The 26,936-nt window shown below is 39.9% G+C and overlaps 1 protein-coding gene across 1 annotated transcript in view; it reads right to left on the reverse strand.

The window, feature by feature from the left end:
* The window catches only part of LOC105489456 (interactor of little elongation complex ELL subunit 1), a 72,805-nt gene that overhangs the window by 23,988 nt on the left and 21,881 nt on the right, over positions 1-26,936 (reverse strand). The window contains exons 8-14 of the mRNA XM_011754289.3: positions 18,903-18,985; positions 18,651-18,690; positions 18,514-18,570; positions 11,805-11,891; positions 8,840-9,249; positions 1,349-6,139; positions 61-229 (exon numbers count right to left, since the gene is read on the reverse strand). Of these exons, the coding sequence (XP_011752591.2) occupies positions 61-229; positions 1,349-6,139; positions 8,840-9,249; positions 11,805-11,891; positions 18,514-18,570; positions 18,651-18,690; positions 18,903-18,985 (5,637 nt within the window). The remainder of the gene's footprint in view (positions 1-60; positions 230-1,348; positions 6,140-8,839; positions 9,250-11,804; positions 11,892-18,513; positions 18,571-18,650; positions 18,691-18,902; positions 18,986-26,936) is intronic.

The following is a 26,936-nucleotide window of genomic DNA, read 5'->3' on the forward strand; positions in this document are numbered from 1 at the left end:
GTATAAGGGAAAAAGGCAATCATATATTTTCAATACAAAATTGTCACAATCTAAGCATACCTTCTTTAAGTAGGCTGTAGCAAAACAAGCGAGCTCTTTCCAAGTCTCCAAGTTGCCGACAAATACCCACATACACCCTGCAGAGGGCATGAATGTAATTGTGGTCCATAGATATCTTCTGAATTTTTAGTTCTGAGAGAATAGAGTGAAGCAAGCACTCTGCTAAATGCTGGATTGAAAAAAAAATTAAAATGGCAATGTACACTCATATTTATCTTTAGCCTACCAAAGATTATCTAAAAGTTACAAAACTTAAGTATCTATTGAAAAAATAAAACTTGCACTACATCAGAAGGTAGAGCACAGTAATAACTGGTAAGAACTTACCTAGCACGTAAGTCACGAGAATCGAGGTCGGGGACATTGAAGAGATCCCCACACCTGTCTGTTTCCTACGGTTGGTAATGCTACAGATGCCAGAATGCAAGTCTCAAAAGACCTAGCTGCACACTGTCACTACCTCTAGTCAAATAAATCATAATTTCTTGGGTTTTGCCTTATGTAATCTGTGTATGTGACTGCATGAAATATAGTATATAATTTTACTGTCATTCTTGTTTTCTAAACTCTAATTTACTCTACATACTGTTTAAATTTAAAATACTAAGTAACATTTTTTGTCCTAAGAGGAGCATTAAATAATTTGATATATGCATTCATTTCCTTTCAAAGTGACTTACAGAGCTCCTTATGCTTTCTGCAAGTAAGCAATCTAAAAAAATAAATATTTATGCCAAAATAACTCCAAGTAAATGCAGATAAGCACTAAGTGTGATCCATCTAGCACTAGAAGTCATCCATGCAAGGTTCCAGTGGATATTTAGAAAATACAGAACTATAAAAGTCCTAATAAACTACATATTTAAATTTAAACCATCCCTTTTTTCCCTCTCTTGACACTAAGCATTTGTTCCTGTTTGATTTGTAACAAACACTCAAGGAAAAGAAAAATTATGTGATAAGTTGAAGCTTTGAAGAAAATAATTTTAAGCCTCTAAACATGCCAGGATCAAGTGGATATATGCAATTTTAGTCCCGACAGATACTTTAAAAAAAAATGTTAAGTAATTTGATGAAGAGAAATGACCAAATCTCCAGTCTTTTATCGTATTTTAAATTTGTAAAATGCTGGCTAGAAATAAAGTAATCATAATGTTTACATGGATAACTCTCATCCTTGCAGTAAAACCTTTGTCCATGGTCATCTACACATTTTGCTGACAGTAAACAGCATCTGTCTTTGAGGACATGTAGTCCTTAATGCACTCAGAAAAGAGCAGCCACATACCTTTTTTGTTGTGCTAAATTCATAAACAACTTCTTTCTCTTGATCTCTCATTACAGGCTTTTTGGAGATATTTCCCACGTATACATGACTACGAATGACAGGTAACAGATCAAAAGAAAACTCTGCAATTTTCTTCAGGGCATTAGCTATGGCTTTATCATGGGACTCCACAGTTTCTTTCGGGTTTAAAGGCAACTGTGAAACTGCACTGATGGCTGGACTAGAACAACTTCTTTCCGCATCTGTTGTTGCAATTTCAGCTGGAGGGAGGTTCCCTGGGAGGTTCTTGTGGATTCCTTCTGCAGTGACTCCCCTGGTTTCTGGTTCTGGGGACCCAGTGTCCAGGCGCAGTCTTTTAGCACTTCTCAGTGTAGACGCTGACAATGTTCTTTTCCCACCTGAATCCTGCTGAGTCCCCAAATCTCTTGACTTGTCTTGGTTACAGTCACCACCAGAGCTGCTCCCAGTTTTGACAAAAGCAGTTGCTGCTGAAGTGATAGTTTTGAATCCTATCATAGCACTGGCAGGTCCTGGTAAATTCTTACAGTCAGCAGATGGACCTCGTGTGAGTTGAATATTCCCTTTGAGGATGTTGAGGGTCCGGGCCCTGGCAGATAACTCTGGGTACATGGTGTCAAGGATTTTCACAGAATTCTCCTGAGGCCCTCCCACAGCAGCATGGCCAGATGCACAGGGTGGGAGTCGGCCAGGCACAGGAAGTGCGTGCTTCGGTGTGGCCGCACAGAACTGCAGAGGAGACGACACTACCCTCTCACTGGCCGACACAGCAGATGGAGATGGAGAAGGATCTGGAGGAGAGGCACGTCTCGGGTCCTCTGGCCATGGAGACATGACAGGAGGCACTGGGGTTTCACATAAGGGAGAAATCTGGCCGACGGGAGAGGTTGGTGAGGAAGGACTAGAACTCGATATCAGTGGAGACAGTGGCTGTGAAGTCCTTGGAGGTGTAGCTATCAGAGGAGCAAGCAGAGGTGGCAAAGGAGGCCCCACCTCTTGCCGTATTTTACTCAGAGTGTCAGGAGAGCAATCTGTAGGAGTGGATGTATCAGCATTTGCTAAAATGGTCTGAGTTTGGCTTCTTTGAGTTTTTGTATTAGCTTTTTCCCCTGAAAATGACTGAGCAACTTCACTCTGATGAGTTTCAACTCTGCTTGATGCTGAAGTTTTTACTGGCTTGTTTGACTGATCTTTGTTTGAAATCTTTGATCGATTCTTATTTTTGCCAGATGGCTCTAGTTTTGAGTTATAATATGTGTGATCAGACGCAACAATCTGAGTCTCAAAGTTTTGATCATATATTTGAGAACTAATCCATATACTAGGCTTAACGGGTCTATTTCGCAAACGACTTTTATCAAAGTTGGTGCTCTGACCAGTGCTTGAAACATCCTCTTGGGGACATGAAAGATTATTGCCACATGGAACCTCCTGTAATGCGGGGCCAGTGTGACTGGCTTCTGGGGACTTCTCAGCAGAAGTCACTGGGATGCAACCGGCTTCCAGCTCTCCTTGAGCCTGAGAAATAGGGATGTCTCCAGGAAAGTCACACAGTGTGACCTGGTCCACATGTGGCAGGACAGCTACGCCGCTGATAATTGTCCAGTTGTCCCCCTTTTCAATGACTAGATTCTGATCCTTATTTATAAGTACATTTATAACTTCTGAGGTCACTGTTGCTATCTGACACTGAAATGTTGTTTCGGCCTCGCAATTAGAACTTTGCTCTGTCGATGGCTCTGTTACAGAGTCAGAGCACAAGGCTGATGGCTCCACAGGTTCTGGCAGGACTTCTTTCCCACCATCGGTTTGCCCGCCTGCATCTGAACTGGCCTCTGGTCTGGTCTCAGTGTTTTCATTCTGAGGCCTACCGCCGATGGGAGAGCTGCCCTCAGTGTCCAAGGCAGCTGTTTGTGGGGCTGGCTCTGAAGCATGTGATGAGGAGCCAGTTGTTTCCCGAAATGGACTTTTCTCTCTTAAATTCTCAGTGGTCATGTTGTTATTTATATTTAAGAGCAATAAACTGCCAGTGTCTTTACCATTGCAATCTTCAGCATTTGTTTGAAGTTCTTGCCTAATCTTGGTCAGAACCTCAGACAGAGTTTCCAAAGAACACTGAGTGAGCTGACTTGTATTTTTTAACAAATAATCATCTTCCTCTGATTCAATCCACTCTTCACAGGTTCCAAGTGTTTCCTCCTCACAGGGTTGCTTTCTGTATTTTTCTCCTGCTATTTCACTTGGCTTTAATTCTTTGTTCATTTCTTTATTTAGGGTTCCTTTACTAGAACATTCAGAAACAGAGTCCCCTGAACTATAATCCCCTAATTGACAGCTCTCAAGAAACATCACAACCTCTGATGTGGAAAGTCTATCTAGCTCAGAAAAAGTACTTATGTTAAAATCTTGCAGAGCTGACGTCAAATAACCTACCTCTAAGGAAGGTCTCACCTCAGCTACACCAGCATCTGTATCTCCTGAATTTTTCTGCGAGTCATCAGGAGCATCTTGCTGTTCGCTCCCCTCACTGCAGCTAAATGCCTCACTCTCCTCTACCTCAGTGTCGTCTCCCCCTTCTCGAATGCCTGTGTAACAATGTAAGGTACCAGGCAGGCTACTTTGGGAGGTATCCTGTGTCTCTCCTTCTTTTCGGCAAAATGCTGAAGAAACAGTAGTGTCTGCAGTGCCAAAACATTCAAGCAAAGCACCACCGGGAGTCGTAGATTTCAACTTCCAAAGTCCATTAGCATTTTGTGATGTGCCAGTAGAATCATTTACAACAGCCAGGGCCTCACCACCAGATCTCCCTGTGTCTCCACAGCTGGTTTTTTCAACAGAAAAACCTCCTGACATGGTCACTTCTGTGGCTGGAAGCACCTCACTGCCATCTGTCCCACTGGAGTCCAGATCTGTGGCCTGAGGCTGCCTTTGCTTTTGCCTATCTCCCTGCACTGCAGCTTCTCTCACAATGTCTTGGTTTTGGACAAGGACGTTTTCAGAAGAGAAAGATACTCTGCTATTTGTGGAACAATCAGAATTTTCTACTGGTGAAGAACCACCTGCACAATTGAAATCTAATTTTCTCCTAGAGGCAGAAACTTCTGGTGAAATGCTTTTCACAGCAGCCACCTCCCTGATATTTTGTGTTGTATCATCTCCTTCCCCAGCACATTCTGCTATAGTTGACATACCAGTTTTGTTGCCATTATTTTCTGTTACTAAGGTAGGCTCGTTCCTATGTGGCCTCAAGTGTTCCAATTTGGCACTCTGAACCTTTTCAGTTCTTGTCTGTTTTGTGATAACTGATACTTGATTAGGTAACACCGATGCAGTGGTCTTGAATTCTACAGGATTGTTATTCTCTTTAAGATTAGGCTTGGGTGTTGGTCCTCTATTTTGTAGGGATGGCACTGCCTTTTGTAACTGGCTAGTCTTTTGTTCATGTTCTAATGTAGCTCTCAGACTTTCTTCGCCACCTTTCCTTAATAAATCACTATGGTGCCATGAAGTACTTTTAACAAAACCCAAACCACTCTTGATCAAGGCAGCCTGAGAACCTATTAATGATGTGAAATCTGGCTTATTTAGTGTGAGCTCAATTCTTGGATCTTGACTTTCACATTGCCCATCTTTTGTAGCTTTCATAAATACTGACCGAGGAAGTGAATGTATTTTGGTTAAGTCTTTTACTACTTTTGCATATTCTATACCACTGCTCTTCTGATCATTAAAATTAGATGCTCCCAATTCAGGGCTCAAGGCACGCAGGCTATTCTCCAAGGTGTTTCTTCCTATAGAACACTCCGGTGGCTCAGACTGCAGATGTAATGTGTTTAAAGTTTTAGTTTGTAATTTATGTTCTGAATGAGGCGGTTCAGTAGAGAAAACTTTAGTAGTAATATCTGGATCATTACCACAGTCTAACCTAGAAGAAGACTGGGGATTACTGCCAACAGACAATGCTACCAAGGTAGAAGACGAGGAAAAACTGGTTTCAAAGTCAAGCCCTGCTACATCCATTGCATCACCTGAGTCGTCATCTTCTGATTCAGGTGATTCTCCTAAAGAGAACCCTTGTGTATCTTCTTTTTCCTTTTCTAATTCTCTGGATAGTCCATGAAAATGGCCAGAAACTGTGATACAGTCTGGTTCAGAAGTGATTTCATTAATTCGTGTCCACTTAGTAAACTCTGATTTGGGTGATCCTATCATTTTGGACAATGGGGTTTTTCCTTCAGATTCCATGAGTTCATTTAATGGCCTTTTGCCAAGGTGAGAAGAACACAACTCGGACTTCCTAGGGGCAGCTTCCTTCTCTTGTGCAGGGCTGGCAGACAATCTCTCAATGCACAGACCTCGAGTGAGTTTATGAACGGTCTTCTCAGTTTGCACTGACTTATCCATTTCCCTAACCTCCATTTGTGTCTTTGTCTCGTGTAAAATGTCTCTTTTTCTATCACTCATGGATCGAGATGCTGTGGTCCAGTGTTTTTCACCAACTAAGGAGTGTGTGGCAGAAGATTCTCTCAGTGTTGCTGTGAAAGTCTCAAGTCCAGCAGTTGTCACTTTATTTACTTCCCATGTATTCAGAGCTTGGATAGCTTCATGTGATTTGGGCTTTTCCTCCCATGTACCACTTCCTTTATTTTTTCTCAATGAGCCAAAATAATTCTGTGATTCAGCTGTATCATCTTCTGAAACGGACTCAGCAGAATTTCTAAGCTGGACTGAGTCATTATCGCTGGAATCTGCATACTCTCCAAAGAAGGTTTCCTTAAAAAATATGAATTATACTTGTCAAACACTAATTCAACAGATTAACGTGACTATCAATTACATGCATTATTTTTTTAAAGTACATGTTTCCTGAAGAATCTTTATAATCACATTTCAGCAGGGGCAGGCTAGAGCCTGGAATCTCTGTGGTGAGTGGGGAGTTCTCCAGCTTTGGTCCAACACTGTTCTGCTCTCTCCTTAAGGGTGCCCAGCAACCCACAGAGACACCTCCCCCAATAACAGACATGCTTCCAAGCGCCACACCCCACTCTACACAGGGTTATGTTTCTTCTCTTAACTTTCGAACATTCCTACTTGTACACTGTTACTTCCCCATCATCTAGTAACAAAGGCTCTGACCCAGGTTGCTGGTCTCTGGCTTCATAGCTCTCTATTTCTTCTCCCTCTGGTGTATCTGACTTGTGCCCGGTACAGCCTTGTGCAGGGGGGGAGGGGCGTTGTCTTGTGGGTATCTCCCACCACATATCTCCTCCCCAACATGTCCTCACGGAGTGCTGCAGTCTGACTGATGTCATCAACCACACCTGTGCTACCCTTACAACGCTCTCTCCCTCCCAGCCCGTTCTCTGGACACCTCTGCTCCAGAACCTTTTCCTGACCCCCAACTGGTCCCCTCCTGAGTTAACTGCCTAGAGCATGTGGCCCACTTGGCTTGCGCTGACACCATCAACCACCTTGTCTCTATTCTGTTAGAGAACAGTGGACTGGTGAAGATTAACAGCTGCTGACATCAACTTGCTCCTACTGAAAGAATTCTTTCCTCTTTTGAACTCCAGAGTACCACCATCTCCTGGATTTCGTCTATTCTGCCCTTGTTTTCAATCTCCTTTCCTCAAACTTCTTCTACTTGTCACTTACATAGGGACGGCTCCCCAGGGTCCTGACTGGGAGTCCATCTTCTCCTCCTCTACACTCTTACTGGATGATATCACAGCTGCATGACTTCTGCTGCACTCAAACGCTGGCAGGTCCTGAACGTCTGTGCACCACCACAGCCTCCCTCCAGTACCTCGCTTGTGTATATGCATACCTCATATCTAACGTTCTATACATTATTCTCCCAAACAGGGTCTATTCTTATATTTGCTGTTTTTCAATATCTTGGACTCCTCCATCTCCCCTAACTGCCACATTTAAAATGTCACCAAATGCTGCTCATCTGACCTCATAACATTTTTCAAACCAGTTCCCACCTCTTTAACACCAATGCCACAACTTAGGTTCAGGTATCAAGAATTAAGTGAGCTGCAGCTGGGCGCAGTGGCTCACGCCTGTACTCCCAGCACTATGGGAGGCTGAGGTAGGCGGATCACAAGGTCAGGAGATCGAGACCATCCTGGCTAACACCATGAAACCACATCTCTACTGAAAATACAAAAAAACTAGCTGGGCATGGTGGCAGGCGCCTGTAGTCCCAGCTACTTGGGAGGCTGAGGCAGGAGAATGGTGTGAACCTGGGAGGCGGAGCTTGCAGTGAGCCAAGATCGTGCCACTCTGCTCCAGTCTGGGCAACACAGTGAGACTATGTCTCAAAAAAAAAAAAATTTACTTGAGCTGCTTATTAAGCCACTACCTTGCCTGTGGTCTTGTCTATTTTCTGACTATCCCCCCACTTCCTACTCATTCATACTGAAATGAAACTTTCAAATAACTATCTATCTTTCAGTTTACATCTATGGATTCATCAACGATTTCCCCCTTCAGGATAAAGTGGGAACTCCTTGGGAGGATGCACATGGCCTTTCCCAGTCTCACCTGCATGAATCTGCCACACAAAGAGCTCACCCTTGCTTCTGCACTGTTGTGAGAACAGCTCCTTCACCTGAAGCACCCCCACTCACTCCTTAAAACTCAGTGTGGGGACCGAATCTTCAGAAGAATCCTGCCTGCCCCCGACCTGCCCCAGCTTCCATTCAGGACTGAGCTGCTTTTCTTTATCCTCCTGAGGAGCGTGTTTTCCACCACTGCAGGGCTCTACACAGCAATGCATCTGTTTGCTCCTTTACTGCTCCCACCTCCACACAATGAATCCCACTAAGAGGCAATGGCATCTTTCGTCACCTCTGCACACCCAGTGTCTAGCCTGGTCCCTGGAACATAACAGGTACACATGGTGTTTTCGTAAAGAAAGAAATTGATTCCAGGAGCAAAACATGTATCTGCTCCTTAAGCCAAAATATATATATATCTGCTTCATAAAGACTAACTTCCTAAGAAACTACTATAAACCATTCAGCAAACACACAAGAAGATGATGAATTCATCAAATAAAGGTAGAGAACTTGGCTACACTAGGTTAAGGGGCATGGATGCTGTATACATGGATTTTCCTATCACTATATAACTCCATATATACAAATATGTCTTTAATTCAGTTATTTCACATCAATAGATAAAAACAATTAAGACACAGTCTTCCTATAGAAAACGTGTAATTTGGTTGTGGAGAAAGACTAACAAAAATGCAACCCTAATACAAAGTGAAAAAAATCATATTATATATGTTGATCCAAAGGGTAGTGGCATGCTTTTTAAAATCCTCATGTTACCCCCTAACAAAATTGGCTAAAATGAATGGTCTTTGCAAGAATATCACTAAATCCTTTGAGCATCAACGACATATTAGGATAGACAATGTACCCACTTGGTAATTCAAACTCAGAGAGCAAAACTCACAGGTGCAAATGAAGAAGGTAAGGAACTCGGGTGTGGTGATGCCATCGGAGGGGGTGAGGGCACTGGTGACAGAAGAGGAGGGGGAAGTTTGAAGAAGTCAATTGCAGCTTGAAGATCGTCATCAAAAAAATGATCATGGTCAACAAATTCAGTGCTGCCACTGTCATGATGACTTTGTACTAAAACCTCAAGATTTCCATTCTCATTAAAAACATGGTCAGAACTACAATTTGTTCCACTGGAGCTCTGTTTTTCCACATTTTGACATAAAAAGTCCTCCTTTATCTCCATGGACAGTTTTGTGAGGCATGTCTGCACATTTGAGGTCCTGAGAGGGCTGCCTTGTGTTGGAGGTAGCGTACCATCTTCCCCAGGCACTCTGGAGCTGGTGATTGCTTTGGCAGGTTTTTCTGTGTCGGGGAACAAAAATAGGTATCAGGTATTTACAGTATCAAGAAAACTTAAAAACAAAACAAAACAAAAAAGCACACCTTATTACAACAGTTCAAAATGCTTGAAATACTAATTCCAAGTAAGCAGAAACATTTTTTAAAAGGCAACCAGCTGCTTTCTAAACATTATCCTAGAAAATCAATACATTTCATACAAGTATGCTAGTCTTGCAGTAAGAAAAGTGAGACAGACAGGTGAGACGGACTGGTGGGTGGATGGCTGACACAGCTGGAAAGACATCCACGTTCATGAAAACGGGCCTTGCTGGCTCACTCGGTCTCTGGATGAATCTTCCCGTACAAACAGCAGAATGTGGCAGAGAAATAACTTTGTGCCCATAGGTTGATAAAGAACACTATTTTCTGTCCAAAAAGTGATTTGAAATCAACTAATATCAAGCCTACCCATGTCCATATCTGTACAATGCTCTCTGAGAGATCTGATGAGGTCTATGAATACTCAGTATGATAATGCAACAGCAAAGTTCCTATAAAAACCTAATCCTTTCAGGGTCTTGATTTTCGTGAACTTCACTGGTACTAATTATTAACAAAAACATTTGATTCCATAACCATTTATTATATTTGCAAGCTTTAAAAATAACTTTTATAGAGGATCCAGGGCTCCTTGGATAAGCGGTTGATTATAGGGCTGGGGAGGGAAAATCCGAGATTGAAATATCTTGCGGTACCAGAAGTAAACAACTAAAAAAAAAAAAAATGGAGTATTTATGAAGGGCCCAGAAGCCAATCTAAAGAAGCTCCCACCAAAGCTAAAAGGATAGCACTGAATAAAGCAGCAATTATAGCAGGCAAGATCCACTGCTGGAGGCTAAAATCAGCAGGTGACAATTGGAAAGAAACAGAATATTTGTACAATGTTAAAGAACCTTTCTCAAGTTGATTCATTAGGAAAAAAAGAGTAACTTTACAACATAAAAACCTGCAGATACCACCTTAACCAAGTGATCAAGGTTAGAGCCCAGTGATAATACATATCCATATCACCTATCCCTAGAACAACTCCCTGAGCAAAGAGAAACATCACCACTGTGACGCTCTTGCCTTAAATTATTTACACAACCTCAGTATAACATGAGAAAACATCACATAAGCCAAAGCAATGGGCTTTCTACAAAATAATATTCTCCCAAAGTGTAAAAGACAAGAGAGATTTAAAAAAAACAAAAACAAAAACAAAACAGGAACTTTTGGACTGGAGGAGGTGAAAGCAAGATGACTACTGAAGGCTTCCTGTACGGCATCCTGGAAGGAAAGGAGGATCCCTGGGGAAAACTGTGAAATTCACAGTTTAGTTAATAAAGTTGTACCAAATGTCCTGGTTTTGATCACTGGTAACTGAAAATGCTAAAAATCCTGCAATCTGCTAAGGGATCCATGGGGATTCTCTAAATTACTTTTGTAACCATCCTCATATGAAAATAAAAAGCTAAAACAAAAGAATATGTCTTATGGTATAAGAAGATTCCAAAGATGCCAAGTTTTCCCTTCTACTTTGGAAAAATTAACATAATATATTTACCCCTCAAAAGCATATTTTTAAATACAAACATTAGATTATGAAATGAAGAATAGCTCTTTTAATAACAGCTTGACAACATAAAATCGAATGCTTAAAATAGAATGCTGATTGATACAGAAAGCCAAAAAGCATCCCCCGGTTGCTTCTGCCTAAACAGATGAATTGATAAATTATAAACTGAGGGGACTAATTTAGGAGTTGCGGGCACCATGTGGTTAATACCAGTGGATACCTAGTAGGTGAACTGAGGGAAACATCTACTTAACGAAACCCCATATGCCTCTGTACACTCGACAAGTTCTGAGTCCACCATAAGTAAGAATCAGTAACTTGTCCCTTAACGTTTTTTTCCAAGGAAACTGTCTTTAGAAGCCTGAGAGGAAAATAAGGTGCAGGTTTCCATAGACTAAGAACCTCAGTGACCCATGAATTTACAGCAGCTAATCATAAGAAATTAGTAAAATGACAAAAAGCTAAATAAGTAGCACTTTTGTCTTATACAAGACAGGTATCTTCTCCCCTTCCACTCAGGATAGCTAAATCGACTATAACTGTGAATGAGCTAGAATGCCTCCATGATACTCTGAAAATCAAGATGTTCAACCAAAGGAACTGATAACTATATTAAAAATAAACGAAGCTAAAGTGCTCACGGATTGATCAAATTCACGAAATGATTCTGAAGAAACTGTGCATCCTTCAAGTCTCCCCTCTCCACCTGCCAGTATGCCTCTGCTACTCGACCTTCTAATGTTTTTGAAGGTTCTCTGATGAAAGCTAAATGTATTCACTGGGATTAAAATTCACACTGAAGGGAAATGAGTTTTGTATAATAAAAAGTACTCATTCGTGTTTATTTCATTCTTTCAATGTTAGAATCAGGAGCTATTAAAAACTAACGGCTGCAATGCCTATGGTAAACCTCTCTACTTTCACATATGAAATCCATTTCTGTAAGCTTCTCTCTCACCTGGGATACATCTGCTGCCTTCACCAGGTAGTCTGTGTGTTGTGTTTACACAGAGCCAGAGTTCCTTCAGAAGCAGTTTTACTTTTCCTGTGAAACACAGTAAAGCATTAAAGTCACATCATTTGGCTCACCGTACATAAGACCAAATCATACTTCTGTGAAAACAGGGTTTATTAGGGACTTAGAAAATTAGGTAACTTAAACATCTTCCCCAAACTCAACTACTGTGCACAATACAGTTATTGATAAAAAGGTCTGCAATACTTTAGCTAAAAATTGAAGGCTGAAGGTACATTTGTTTGCTTATTTTTAATAAATTTGGTGGCAGAGACAAGGGATTCAAAAGACCATGTGTACTTGTTGTTAAAGGGTTTTATTACCCCTTTATGTATGCATGGGACAAATGAATCTTGGGCCCACATATTTTCACCAGAGACTGCTTTGAGATGGGGGAAGGAAACACAGTTAATAACTGATAAGGGATCTGGGCTCTACGTATTCTATAAGGAGTAGAGAAGCATCCCTCAGTTATAAGAGGTTATCAGAAAAGTCATTAGACTTCACCATGCTGTAATTAACCTGGGGAGTTCAAGGATTACAGATAATCCATCAATGGACTTGAGGGGAGACGGTATGGGAAATGTGTGTGTATGAACATATGAATAGAAACCGATCATCACACACACAAGCAGACAGAGAAGCACATACTTTTATAAGGAAAGTAAAACCTTTGGAATTTTTATACATTTTCAAAGAGATGTAAATTCCTAAAATAGTTAAGAACCAGTAATTCAAATTGAAAGGCCAAGGGATGCTGTAACTAAGACAGCCCTAATGCAATACATGTAACATTAAGAATATTATACTCTGGTTTTAAAGCTTTTCTACATTAATAGAAATTTCAAAACCTTCTAAAGCAAAAAGCGTTTATGAAAATATAATTACGAATAGCTTGTGGTGAAATGTGCATAAAAAAGACAACCCATACTAATTAAAATTCAACTAAAAGTAGCTTAAGTGTATGTAACTCTCATGCCACCTTAAAAGTTCTATTAGAGTTTCCTTGAACTTAAGTTTTTTAATTAACCTTAAGCATTTACTGAAATTAGTGAAATATTTAATACAGTTCAAGAGAAGCTTAAAGATCAACCTTTAAAAACCAAAATGTCTCAGGGAATCACAGATTTTGTAAGAGATTAGCTCTACTTAAGCTGGCACACTGCTCGCTCCAAAAAATGAAGTCCACAGAAAGGGGACACAAAAAATGAAGTCCACAGAAGTCCACAGAAAGGACAACTGTGGAGGACAGCTCAAGTAAGTGTGAAAGGCTGGACACTGCCAACTCTCCTGAGCCAAAACCACCTTCCGATTGCCACTGTGTGTGAGCTACATCCATTTTTCAGTTCCAAAATTCTGTGATCGAATAGCTTATCTACATTGTGATATAACCTACCCAAAAGCCTGCTTCCAAACACTGTAATCCCCTTTGCTTAAATGACCTGACCAGGATCCCTGCTTATTACGTATACCCAAAGCAGCAAACAAGGAACCTTAAAAAAAAAGAAAAAAAGTTACTTTTCCATTCTTATGGAGGCTATCATCCAGAGCTATGCCTTTTCTAACTGAGCATTCCAACTGCTAATCTGACCCAAAAAAATAAATGAAAGCACTCTACTCCTAAACAAAGCAGAAAAAAAATCTTCAGCGTTAACTTTATACTTAGTGAATTGCACAACTTCCTCTAATCCTTTAAAATTCTTCCTTTATCAAACTCTAAGGCATGTATGAATATTTAAGGATTTACATATTCGTTTATGAAATTTCTTTCCTACTTCATTGCTTTGTCATCTTCTGTATCCATATCACACTTCTTTAATCAGGGTAGGCTACTGAATATCCGTTAGAGCATAGTCCTTATTCTGTTTTTTCCTTTTGAAAAACTGTATTCTTCTGAACATACACTCTTCCCTATAAACCATCTGCTTGTCCTCTTCCATAGAAAACCTCTATGGGACTTTGAATGTTTCTGTATATTTATAAATATATTTGGGGAAATTTTACATCTTTATACTTTGTATCTTCTCATCCAGGAACATAATGTTTATGTACTCAGGTCTTCCTTACTGCTTTTAAGGAAAGTTTCAGTTTTCCTCAGAAACACTGTATACTGATTTCAGGTCTTGTCTTAGACATCTGCTGGTTCAGGTACCACTTGAGAATGGGTTGTTCTTATTCCATTCCTTTTCTAACAGGTTAATAACGGAACAATGTATATGCTCATTGTATATGCCAGCACTTTACCAAGCTCTATTACTTCTAATTCCAACTGTAGTTGAGTCTTTTGAATTCTCTACATTAGTAATATCATCTGAAATAATGACAATTTCTACTTTCCTTTATTAGTATTCACAGCTCCCACTCTTCTGCATTTATTCTGTTGCACTGGTTCAGGCCTCCAGTACAAAGAAAAAAAAAATGGAACTAACAAAAAGCATGCTTGCCTTGTTTTTGACAGTAATAACTATACTTTGAATGTTCCACCTTTCTCAAGTTAAATTTTTTTTTCTACTACCTCATCAATTTTTTGAAATTGGGACTAGGTGCTGAATTGAGATGATCCCAACATTCTCTGACCCAGATGTAGTATTCCTGAGATAAATCTTCAAGCATAATTTGTCTGTACTCTAAATTCTGTGTGGATTTAATTTCTTAAAATTTTACTTAGTATTTTTGCAGCTATACTAACAACAGAAGAGTCCTGAGTCTTGAGAATATGTGTGCATGCTATTTGCTTTTGGTACAGCATTATGCTAGCCTAAGAGAATAAAATGGAAACATTCCTTATTTTCTAAGTTCTGAAACAAAAAAATTAATAATAGAGACACTAGTTTTTCAATTAATGTTTACAAAGCTCACCTATAAACTATCTGGATTTATTATGCTGTTAGATCTTTAACTATTCTTAAAAATTTCTTCCTGGTTATTTTAAGTTTGCAGCAATTGTTCTGAATCAATTTGAGCATGTTTTCCTAGAAAATGGACCATTCTACTTATATTTTCACATCTGAATATGAACTTGTGAATTAAAAAATTTCTCTACTGTAGTTTTAATGCTTTCTCAATCCTGGTGCTGCTATTTTTTTGTTTGTTTAATCAAAGTTTACCAAAGAGATGTCGGTTTCATCAGCATTACAAAGAACCAGCTATCAGATTTAATTCTACTAAATCAATTGCTTTGTATCCTATTTCATTAAGTTTGCATTTTCATCATTTTTTTCCTTCATTTAAACAGTTCATTCTCTGTATTTATTTTCTAAAGTGACAATGTATCACGTAAGGCCATAACAGATTCCTTTGAACAGTGAAGGATTGCCCTACTGTTTACTTTCAGAACAGTTTAGTATTTCAGTTCTTGTCTTCTCTGTTACCCAAGAGAGGTTTTTTTGTGTGTGTTTATGTGAGTTGAGTTACTAGGTAAGTTTTGCAGGTTTTGTTTTTGCAGGGGGAGGGGGATTTTTATTAAAAGCCCATATTAAATTGTCGGTATTTTTTGTTGTTTACTTACTAGTCAACTTTTATACATGTTTGAAAAGTATTTTAACGAACTCCAGGTGTGTGGTTAACAAAGAGTTGTATATAAATTATCCATTTGGAACTGTGATTCCAATTCCATCCCTTGTCTGCTTTTGCTCTCTCTTTCTAAAAAACATATTGAAGTCTCTCATGACAAAAACAGATGTGGCCAGTCCCCCTAGATTTCCAAGAGTATTGCTTGACATCGTTTCACACTCTTAGGTACATACTAGTGGTATCTTCTTGGCAAACTATACTTTTAATCAACATTTCAATCATGTAAATTCATTTCTAAGCTTTTATTATTTTTTTTGCCTTATATGACTGCTTTAATGTCAGCATTGCTTGGAAAATTTTTATCCATCCCTCTAATATTCAGTCAGTTTCATCTAATTTTAGGTATTTCTTATGAAAGTGTCAGAGATGGAGACTGCATACAAAAATCATGCTCAACACTTAGTGGCCCCTATGAATATGAATATTCCATTTGTTTTCTGCTCAGGAAAGTTTCCTTCTGTCATGTCTTGATCACCTTCTCTCCTTATGGTTCTGTTCTCCCCTCTGAGAAGTCCTAGCAGATGCATATTGAGACATCTGGCTTTGTCCTCCAAATCTTGTTATTTTCTCTAGTATCTTTCATTTGTTTGTCCCTTTGTACGATGTTCTCAACTGCCTAGGATTCAGTCTCTAGGATCAACTTAATTGATATTTTATTTGTCCATCCAGTATTTCCACCTTTCTACTGGGTTTATTTTATTTATGCAATTGGATTTTTAATTTTCAAGATCCACAGCTGGTTCAATTTCATAGCAGCAGCCTATGGACATGTTCTTAGACTTTCTCTAAAGGAAATGCCATCAGTTTTCAGCATTTCCTTCTCATTCATAACTAAAGAGTTTCTCTCAGTCTTCTCGCATCTGTTGCTTTTCTCTTTTTTCTCACTGCTTTTTCTCTAAGTTTTAGATAAGCGTTTAGGCAGAACATCTTTGGCAGACAAAGTATATTTCTTCAGCCTACATTTTTAGCGCTATTCCTTTCGCAGTAAATGTAGATTCTCATTTCACAAATCTGTGGGACCCCGCCTTGCAGAGGAAGCAGTGGAAAGTGGATGCAGTTGTGAGGGTTTACATGGAGTATATAAACACCTTATTTTCTGGGAATAGAAGGAGCTAGCCCTTAAAGCAGCCATAATTACCCGATTTTGTGATATCCACACCCACTCTGAGGAGCTCCAATGTCATAGCTAAAACTTTAGAAAACTAAACTGGCGCCACAGTTCATGAGCAAAGGCCAGAAACAATTTTTGAAAACCAGAAGGGTGGCATTCTTTTCACCCTTTAATCAATTACCTGGCAAAATGCTAATGTCCTGCTCCTTCTCCCACTCCCTGCCACCTCTGATTTGGGAAAACTCGCAGCTTCTGCAATGAAAACTTACTTTGTGAGAGCTGCTATTTTCTCTGCAATTGCGGGTTTCATCACCAATTGATACTATCTGCTGTGCATCTTCCTCATTTCTTCTACTGATGGTAATCTTTGTAACTATCCAGGAGCTGCTGCTGTTTCTGGTTTTTTTTTTTTTTTTTCTGGTCGAAAATTTTTGTTGGAATTTGAAAGAGAAGAAAGGCAAAGTGGCACTCAGACAGCCTTTTTTTATAAAGTGAAGTCAATCTAATACTCTGGTGCTTACTTTGCAAATCTTTTCCATAAGTCAGGTATTAGTGTTAACAATACACTTAAGAAGTAAGGATAAACCCATCAAGGTCCACAGCTAAATAACCAGCAGATTCCCAAAAACTGTATGTATTTGGGAAAAGTAAAATATACAACAGACACTATCCCTGCCCTGATTAAGAGGGTAGATAGAAACAAAATGTAAGACAATTTTACTTGAGAGAGTAGTAAGTTATTTGAAACAAATACAACAGAACGCAGGGATAGGGCAGCGACAGAAAGAGGACAGAAGGCTTCTGCTTTGAACAGTAAGGCTTGGGAAGAGCTGAATTGTAACAAATCCGTCAGTCCAAACACGAAGATAATTCCATTCAACCGCTGACTACTGAACAGGAAAGCGAATGTTGTCAAGTCTTCTATTTCTTTCAGCAATAATTATTACTTAAAGTCTCATTTTCCATACACAAGAGAACAAGAATCTAGTCAAAAGCTCATGGAATCATATCTAGTGATAGTGGTAGGTGAGCAATCAATGCCCAGGGAGCTGAAAGGCGGGAACTGTTAAAGCCTTACACCAAGGAAAACATGAACTTGTACTATGAATTTTTTTAAAAATTAAAGAAAAAAAGGTAAAGGTGACTTCTAAGAGATACCACATACCTGCACACAATTTAAATGTTTTTAATCATTTCCACTTGGAGAAAAAAATTACACATTAGTGAGATGAAATACCATTATTTACTAATTAAACATTTTAAATGCATCCCCACAAAAAACCTCTGAGGTAGAGCAGAAATTCAAATTCCTATTTCCATTTTTAAAAGGAAAATGAAAATACAAAAACGGAAAGTAAATGGCAGAGTCACACAACAAATGGAAGGACTGAAGTGAAAATTCTCATTTCTCACCTCTAGAGTTATGCTTCTCACCTATGAGACGTGGCACTAAGTAACGCAGTGTGTCCACATTTGTATTACATTCCCTTGTTCCATGACCACCACTTTTCTTTGCAATTGTGGGCCTTCCCTAAACTTTTCTGTCTATACTATAGGGCTTTACTATATAATATACTATAAGGCTTGAACTCTACAGTTTTCCTGCCTGACTTTAACATTTTCTTATATAATTGGTACCTAGGAAATTTAATAAATTAATTTAATAAATTATAATCCAGAGAGAAAATCTGTATTCATTAATCGAAAAGAGCAGATATTATATCTCCAACTAGTTTTCCTATCCCAAACAATATTGATTTTTGACTCTTTTATTCACTGTATTATTTTATAAGACAATAAGCTGATTATATATGGATCTAACGAAGACACAATAATACATGACTTCTACTAAAACGAAACATCTACTAAGCCCTGGCACTTTCACAATTATATGTAGGAGCAAAACACAGCCTCACAACCCACTAAGAGTAATACACAATACTAAAACAAAAGTTGCAATATACTCACTTTTATCTATGCTTCCATATGAATCACTTGAAATTTGTGTTCCGATATGTCTCAACTCTAAAAACATGGAGAAAAAATGGTTAATAAAATACTACATATCAAAAAGAAATTTATGTAAGCATTAACTGAATACTCACCCTTTTCATTTTTCTGCTTAGAAAATTCGTCAAGCCTTTCCTGTGAAAACAAAACATTAATAGTGTTTATGCTGAACAAGAAGTGCAGCCATTCCAGACCAAATGTAAAACAGGTGCAACTTAACAGGCAGCTGGGACTGTTTTTGCCAGGGGGCCTCGTGTCTGACTTCTACGTGAGTTACAACACAGAGACACTACAGAGGCCCTGGAACCACATATTTAAGGTGTGTGTACGCTGCTTTCATCTAGTACCTGTGTCTTCTTAAATTCCTTTTCAAGTATTTTCTTTTCATTTCTCAGTTGCTTGAAGTCCTGAGTTTGCTTGACGGCAGCCTCTTTATTTAAGTCCAATGAAGCAACAGGGAGAGAAAAATAATTTACTAACTTTACTACTGTGGTTAATAAAATACTCAAAATTTTATCTATTACAAGTTTTTCTCATTTCTTAAAACTTTGAAATAAATTTTGTAAAAAGCCATTGCTCCTTCAATATTTTATCATCGGGGCTGAATGCAATACACTTTTTTCTTTAACTGTCATTTAAACCACAGAACTAGCATGGGCCTTAAGAATCCTTTCCAAACCAGGCACAGCAATCCCAATCCCCAGTTAGGGAAGAATTCAAGGCATAAAAGGGAGTTGCCCTCCCATTTCAATCACTGGCAACCCTGAAGTCTTAGAAATTTTAGAAATGCGATTTTATCTCAGAATATAGTGTCTTTATTAGGGAGGGGAGAGGCGATCTTCTCAATGCTTATTACAAATATGGTTATTCTTCCCTGGAATTCCCTTCAACAAGTTAGCTAAACATAATCCCTAGGACCTTTATTAGAGATCCATTTTTAGGTAATAGATCTCTTTATTAGAGATCTATTTTAGGTAATCCTTCATTCTGATTTCTGGTTCTGAAGCCTCAAATGGTCCAGACATACTATTAAGAATCTGACCAGTATTGACTTTACATAAATACGCTCATATACAATTACTAACTAAAATCCCATGAAACACTTCACTAACAATCCTCTCCTGACTCCTCTAACAAGTATGGGTATTTTTACTCAGTAATCTTTATTAAGTCACATTGATAATTTTTACTAGAAAAAAATATTATACATGAAAAATAAAGGCGACATTTTGCTTCACAGAAAGTCTGTTCTAAAACCTGCATATATAGTCTTATTGGCACTTCAGATTTCTTTAAAAACATTTCCTTGCAGTGGCTCACAACTATGATACCAGCTCTTTGGGAGGCTGAGCAGGTCTCTGGAGCCCAGGAGTTCAAGACCAGCCTGGGCAACACAGTGAAACTCTGTCTCTACAAAAAATTAGTCAGATGTGGTGGTGCACACCTGTAGTTCCCAGCTACTCAGGAGATGGAATAATCACCTGAGTCTGGGAGGCTGAGACTGCAGTAAGCCATGACTGTGCCACTGTACTCCGGCTTAGGTGACAGAGTGAGACCCCGTCTCAGAAAAATAATAATAATTTCCTTGGCTGGGCACAGTGGCTCACGCCTGTAATATCAGCACTTTGGGAGGCTGAGGCAGAAGAAGCACTCAAGCCAAGGAGTTCAAGACCAGCCTGGGCAACCCTATCTCTACAAAAAATTTAAAAATTAGCCAGGTGTGGTAGCACACACTTACAGTCCCATCACTCTGGAGGCTGAGGCTGGAGGATCGCTTTAAGGCAGAGTTACAGTGAGCTATGATTTTGCCACTGCACTCCAGTCTAGGCAACAGTGAGACCTGTCTCTAAAAACCACAAGAAGTGGGCCAGGCGCGTTGGCTCAACATGGTGAAACCCCATGTCTACCACAAATATAAAAAAATTAGCCGGATGTGGTGGCACATGCCCCATAGGCCCAGCTACTCAGGAGGCTAAGGCAGGAGAATCACTTGAACCCAGGAGGCAGAGGTTATAGAGAGCCGAGATCACCCCACTGCACTCCAGTCTAGGAGACAGAGCGAGATTTCGTCTCAAAAAAAATTTCTTTTTAAATAAAAAATGTGGCTGGGTGCATGGTTCACACATGTAATCCCAGCACTTTGGGAAGCTGAGGCGGGCAGATCCCTTGAAGTCAGGAGTTCAAGACCAGTCTGGCCAACATGGTGAAAGCCCATCTGTACCAAAAAATACAAAAATTAGCTAGGTTTGGTGGTGCGTGTAATCCCAGATGCTCAGGAGGCTGAGGTGGGAGAAACTCTTAAAACTCGGAAGGCAGAGGTTGCAGTAAGCCGAGATCGCACCACCTGTCCAGCCTGGGCAACAGAGTGAGACCCTATCTCAAAAAATAAAATAAAATAAATAAAAAATTAAAAAGTTTAAAAATTTAAGAAAAAAAATTGTTTAAATACAATAGACAAAACTTATCTCCACATTCTTACAAGAGATGTCAACACTTAGAACACAAAATATCGGTGGATGGGAGGCAGAGCAAGATGGCCAAATAGGAACAGCTCCAGTCTCCAACTCCCAGCGCGAGCGACACAGAAGACCCGTGATTTCTGCATTTTCAACTGAGGTACTGGGTTCATCTCACTGGGGAGTGCCGGAAGATCAGTGCTGGTCAGCTGCTGCAGCCCGACCAGCGACCAGCGAGAGGTGAAGCAGGGCGAGGCATTGCCTCACCTGGGAAGCGCAAGGGGGAAGGGAATCCCTTTTCCTAGCCAGGGGAACTGAGACACAAAACACCTGGAAAATCAGGTAACTCCCACCCCAATACTGCGCTTTAAGCAAACAGGCACACCAGGAGATCATATCCCACACCTGGCCGGGAGGGTCCCACACCCACGGAGCCTCCCTCATTGCTAGCACAGCAGTCTGTGATCTACCGGCAAGGCAGCAGCGAGGCTGGGGGAGGGGCGCCCGCCATTGCTGAGGCTTAAGTAGGTAAACAAAGCTGCTGGGAAGCTCGAACTGGGTGGAGCTCACAGCAGCTCAAGGAAATCTGCCTGTCTCTGTAGACTCCACCTCTGGGGACAGGGCAATAACAAACACAGCCTAAACCTCTGCAGACGCAAACGACTCTGTCTGACAGCTTTGAAGAGAGCAGTGGATCTCCCAACACGGAGGTTGAGATCTGAGAAGGGACAGACTCCCTGCTCAAGTGGGTCCCTGACCCCTGAGTAGCCTAACTGGGAGACATCCCCCACTAGGGGCAGTCTGACACCCCACACCTCACAGGGTGGAGTACACCCCTGAGAGGAAGCTTCCAAAGCAAGAATCAGACAGGTACACTCGCTGTTCAGAAATATTCTATCTTCTGCAGCCTCTGCTGCTGATACCCAAGCAAACAGGGTCTGGAGTGGACCTCAAGCAATCTCCAACAGACCTACAGCTGAGGGTCCTGACTGTTAGAAGGAAAACTATCAAACAGGAAGGACACCTACACCAAAACCCCATCAGTACATCACCATCATCAAAGACCAGAGGCAGATAAAACCACAAAGATGGGGAAAAAGCAGGGCAGAAAAGCTGGAAATTCAAAAAATAAGAGCGCATCTCCCCCGGCAAAGGAGCGCAGCTCATCTCCAGCAACGGATCAAAGCTGGACGGAGAATGACTTTGACGAGATGAGAGAAGAAGGCTTCAGTCCATCAAATTTATCAGAGCTAAAGGAGGAATTACGTACCCAGCGCAAAGAAACTAAAAATCTTGAAAAAAAGTGGAAGAATTGATGGCTAGAGTAATTAATGCAGAGAAGGTCATAAACGAAATGAAAGAGATGAAAACCATGACACGAGAAATACGTGACAAATGCACAAGCTTCAGTAACCGACTCGATCAACTGGAAGAAAGAGTATCTGCGATTGAGGATCAAATGAATGAAATGAAGCGAGAAGAGAAACCAAAAGAAAAAAGAAGAAAAAGAAATGAACAAAGCCTGCAAGAAGTATGGGATTATGCAAAAAGACCAAATCTACGTCTGATTGGGGTGCCTGAGAGTGAGGGGGAAAATGGAACCAAGTTGGAAAACAGTCTTCAGGATATCATCCAGGAGAACTTCCCCAACCTAGTAGGGCAGGCCAACATTCAAATCCAGGAAATACAGAGAACGCCACAAAGATACTCCTCGAGAAGAGCAACTCCAAGACACATAATTGCCAGATTCACCAAAGTTGAAATGAAGGAAAAAATCTTAAGGGCAGCCAGAGAGAAAGGTCGGGTTACCCACAAAGGGAAGCCCATCAGACTAACAGCAGATCTCTCGGCAGAAACTCTACAAGCCAGAAGAGAGTAGGGGCCAATATTCAACATTCTTAAAGAAAAGAATTTTAAACCCAGAATTTCATATCCAGCCAAACTAAGTTTCATAAGTGAAGGAGAAATAAAATCCTTTACAGATAAGCAAATGCTTAGAGATTTTGTCACCACTAGGCCTGCCTTACAAGAGACCCTGAAGGAAGCACTCAACATGGAAAGGAACAACCGGTACCAGCCATTGCAAAAACATGCCAAAATGTAAAGACCATCGAGGCTAGGAAGAAGCTGCATCAACTAACGAGCAAAATAACCAGTTAATATCATAATGACAGGATCAAGTTCACACATAACAATCTTAACCTTAAATGTAAATGGACTAAATGCTCCAATTAAAAGACACAGACTGGCAAACTGGATAAAGAGTCAAGACCCATCAGTCTGCTGTATTCAGGAGACCCATCTCACACGCAGAGACATACATAGGCTCAAAATAAAGGGATGGAGGAAGATTTACCAAGCAAATGGAGAACAAAAAAAAGCGGGGGTTGCAATACTAGTCTCTGATAAAACAGACTTTAAACCATCAAAGATCAAAAGAGACAAAGAAGGCCATTACATAATGGTAAAGGGATCAATTCAACAGGAAGAGCTAACTATCCTGAATATATATGCATCCAATACAGGAGCACCCAGATTCATAAAGCAAGTCCTTAGAGACTTACAAAGAGACTTAGACTCCCATACAATAATAATGGGAGACTTCAACACTCCACTGTCAACATTAGACAGATCAACGAGACAGAAAGTTAACAAGGATATCCAGGAATTGAACTCATCTCTGCAGCAAGCAGACCTAATAGACATCTATAGAACTCTCCACCCCAAATCAACAGAATATACATTCTTCTCAGCACCACATCGTACTTACTCCAAAATTGACCACGTAATTGGAAGTAAAGCACTCCTCAGCAAATGTACAAGAACAGAAATTATAACAAACTGTCTCTCAGACCACAGTGCAATCAAACTAGAACTCAGGACTAAGAAACTCAATCAAAACCACTCAACTACATGGAAACTGAATAACCTGCTCCTGAATGACTACTGGGTACATAACGAAATGAAGGCAGAAATAAAGATGTTCTTTGAAACCAATGAGAACAAAGATACAACATACCAGAATCTCTGGGACACATTTAAAGCAGTGTGTAGAGGGAAATTTATAGCACTAAATGCCCACAAGAGAAAGCAGGAAAGATCTAAAATTGACATTCTAACATCGCAATTAAAAGAACTAGAGAAGCAAGAGCAAACACATTCGAAAGCTAGCAGAAGGCAAGAAATAACTAAGATCAGAGCAGAACTGAAGGAGATAGAGACACAAAAAACTCTCCAAAAAATCAATGAATCCAGGAGTTGGTTTTTTGAAAAGATCAACAAAATTGACAGACCACTAGCAAGACTAATAAAGAAGAAAAGAGAGAGGAATCAAATCGATGCAATTAAAAATGATAAAGGGGATATCACCACCGACCCCACAGAAATACAAACTACCATCAGAGAATACTATAAACACCTCTACGCAAATAAACTGGAAAATCTAGAAGAAATGGATAATTTCCTGGACACTTACACTCTTCCAAGACTAAACCAGGAAGAAGTTGAATCCCTGAATAGACCAATAGCAGGCTCTGAAATTGAGGCAATAATTAATAGCCTACCAACCAAAAAAAGTCCAGGACCAGATGGATTCACAGCTGAATTCTACCACAGGTACAAGGAGGAGTTGGTACCATTCCTTCTGAAACTATTCCAATCAATAGAAAAAGAGGGAATCCTCCCTAACTCATTTTATGAGGCCAACATCATCCTGATACCAAAGCCTGGCAGAGACACAACAAAAAAAGAGAATTTCAGACCAATATCCCTGATGAACATCGATGCAAAAGTCCTCAATAAAATACTGGCAAACCGGATTCAGCAACACATCAAAAAGCTTATCCACCATGATCAAGTGGGCTTCATCCCTGGGATGCAAGGCTGGTTCAACATTCGCAAATCAATAAACATAATCCAGCATATAAACAGAACCAAAGACAAGAACCACATGATTATCTCAATAGATGCAGAAAAGGCTTTTGACAAAATTCAACAGCCCTTCATGCTAAAAACGCTCAATAAATTCGGTATTGATGGAACGTACCTCAAAATAATAAGAGCTATTTATGACAAACCCAACAGCCAATATCATACTGAATGGGCAAAAACTGGAAAAATTCCCTTTGAAAACTGGCACAAGACAGGGATGCCCTCTCTCACCACTCCTATTCAACATAGTGTTGGAAGTTCTGGCTAGGGCAATTAGGCAAGAGAAAGAAATCAAGGGTATTCAGTTAGGAAAAGAAGAAGTCAAATTGTCCCTGTTTGCAGATGACATGATTGTATATTTAGAAAACCCCATTGTCTCAGCCCAAAATCTCCTTAAGCTGATAAGCAACTTCAGCAAAGTCTCAGGATACAAAATTAATGTGCAAAAATCACAAGCATTCTTATACACCAGTAACAAACAAACAGAGAGCCAAATCAGGAATGAACTTCCATTCACAATTGCTTCAAAGAGAATAAAATACCTAGGAATCCAACTTACAAGGGATGTAAAGGACCTCTTCAAGGAGAACTACAAACCACTGCTCAGTGAAATCAAAAAGGACACAAACAAATGGAAGAACATACCATGCTCATGGATAGGAAGAATCAATATCGTGAAAATGGCCATACTGCCCAATGTAATTTATAGATTCAATGCCATCCCCATCAAGCTACCAATGAGTTTCTTCACAGAATTGGAAAAAACTGCTTTAAAGTTCATATGGAACCAAAAAAGAGCCCGCATCTCCAAGACAATCCTAAGTCAAAAGAACAAAGCTGGAGGCATCACGCTACCTGACTTCAAACTATACTACAAGGCTACAGTAACCAAAACAGCATGGTACTGGTACCAAAACAGAGATATAGACCAATGGAACAGAACAGAGTCCTCAGAAATAATACCACACATCTACAGCCATCTGATCTTTGACAAACCTGAGAGAAACAAGAAATGGGGAAAGGATTCCCTATTTAATAAATGGTGCTGGGAAAATTGGCTAGCCATAAGTAGAAAGCTGAAACTGGATCCTTTCCTTACTCCTTATACGAAAATTAATTCAAGATGGATTAGAGACTTAAATGTTAGACCTAATACCATAAAAATCCTAGAGGAAAACCTAGGTAGTACCATTCAGGACATAGGCATGGGCAAAGACTTCATGTCTAAAACACCAAAAGCAACAGCAGCAAAAGCAAAAATTGACAAATGGGATCTCATTAAACTAAAGAGCTTCTGCACAGCAAAAGAAACTACCATCAGAGTGAACAGGCAACCTACAGAATGGGAGAAAATTTTTGCAATCTACTCATCTGACAAAGGGCTAATATCCAGAACCTACAAAGAACTCAAACAAATTTACAAGAAAAAAACAAACAACCCTATCAAAAAGTGGGCAAAGGATATGAACAGACATTTCTCAAAAGAAGACATTCATACAGCCAACAGACACATGAAAAAATGCTCATCATCACTGGCCATCAGAGAAATGCAAATCAAAACCACAATGAGATACCATCTCACACCAGTTAGAATGGCGATCATTAAAAAGTCAGGAAACAACAGGTGCTGGAGAGGATGTGGAGAAATAGGAACACTTTTACACTGTTGGTGGGATTGTAAACTAGTTCAACCATTATGGAAAACAGTATGGCGATTCCTCAAGGATCTAGAACTAGATGTACCATATGACCCGGCCATCCCATTACTGGGTATATACCCAAAGGATTATAAATTATGCTGCTATAAAGACACATGCACACGTATGTTTATTGCAGCACTATTCACAATAGCAAAGACTTGGAATCAACCCAAATGTCCATCAGTGACAGATTGGATTAAGAAAATATGGCACATATACACCATGGAATACTATGCAGCCATCAAAAAGGATGAGTTTGTGTCCTTTGTAGGGACATGGATGCAGCTGGAAACCA

This window comes from Macaca nemestrina, chromosome 6, assembly GCF_043159975.1.
Source record: "Macaca nemestrina isolate mMacNem1 chromosome 6, mMacNem.hap1, whole genome shotgun sequence".
Classification (NCBI taxonomy): domain Eukaryota; kingdom Metazoa; phylum Chordata; class Mammalia; order Primates; family Cercopithecidae; genus Macaca; species Macaca nemestrina.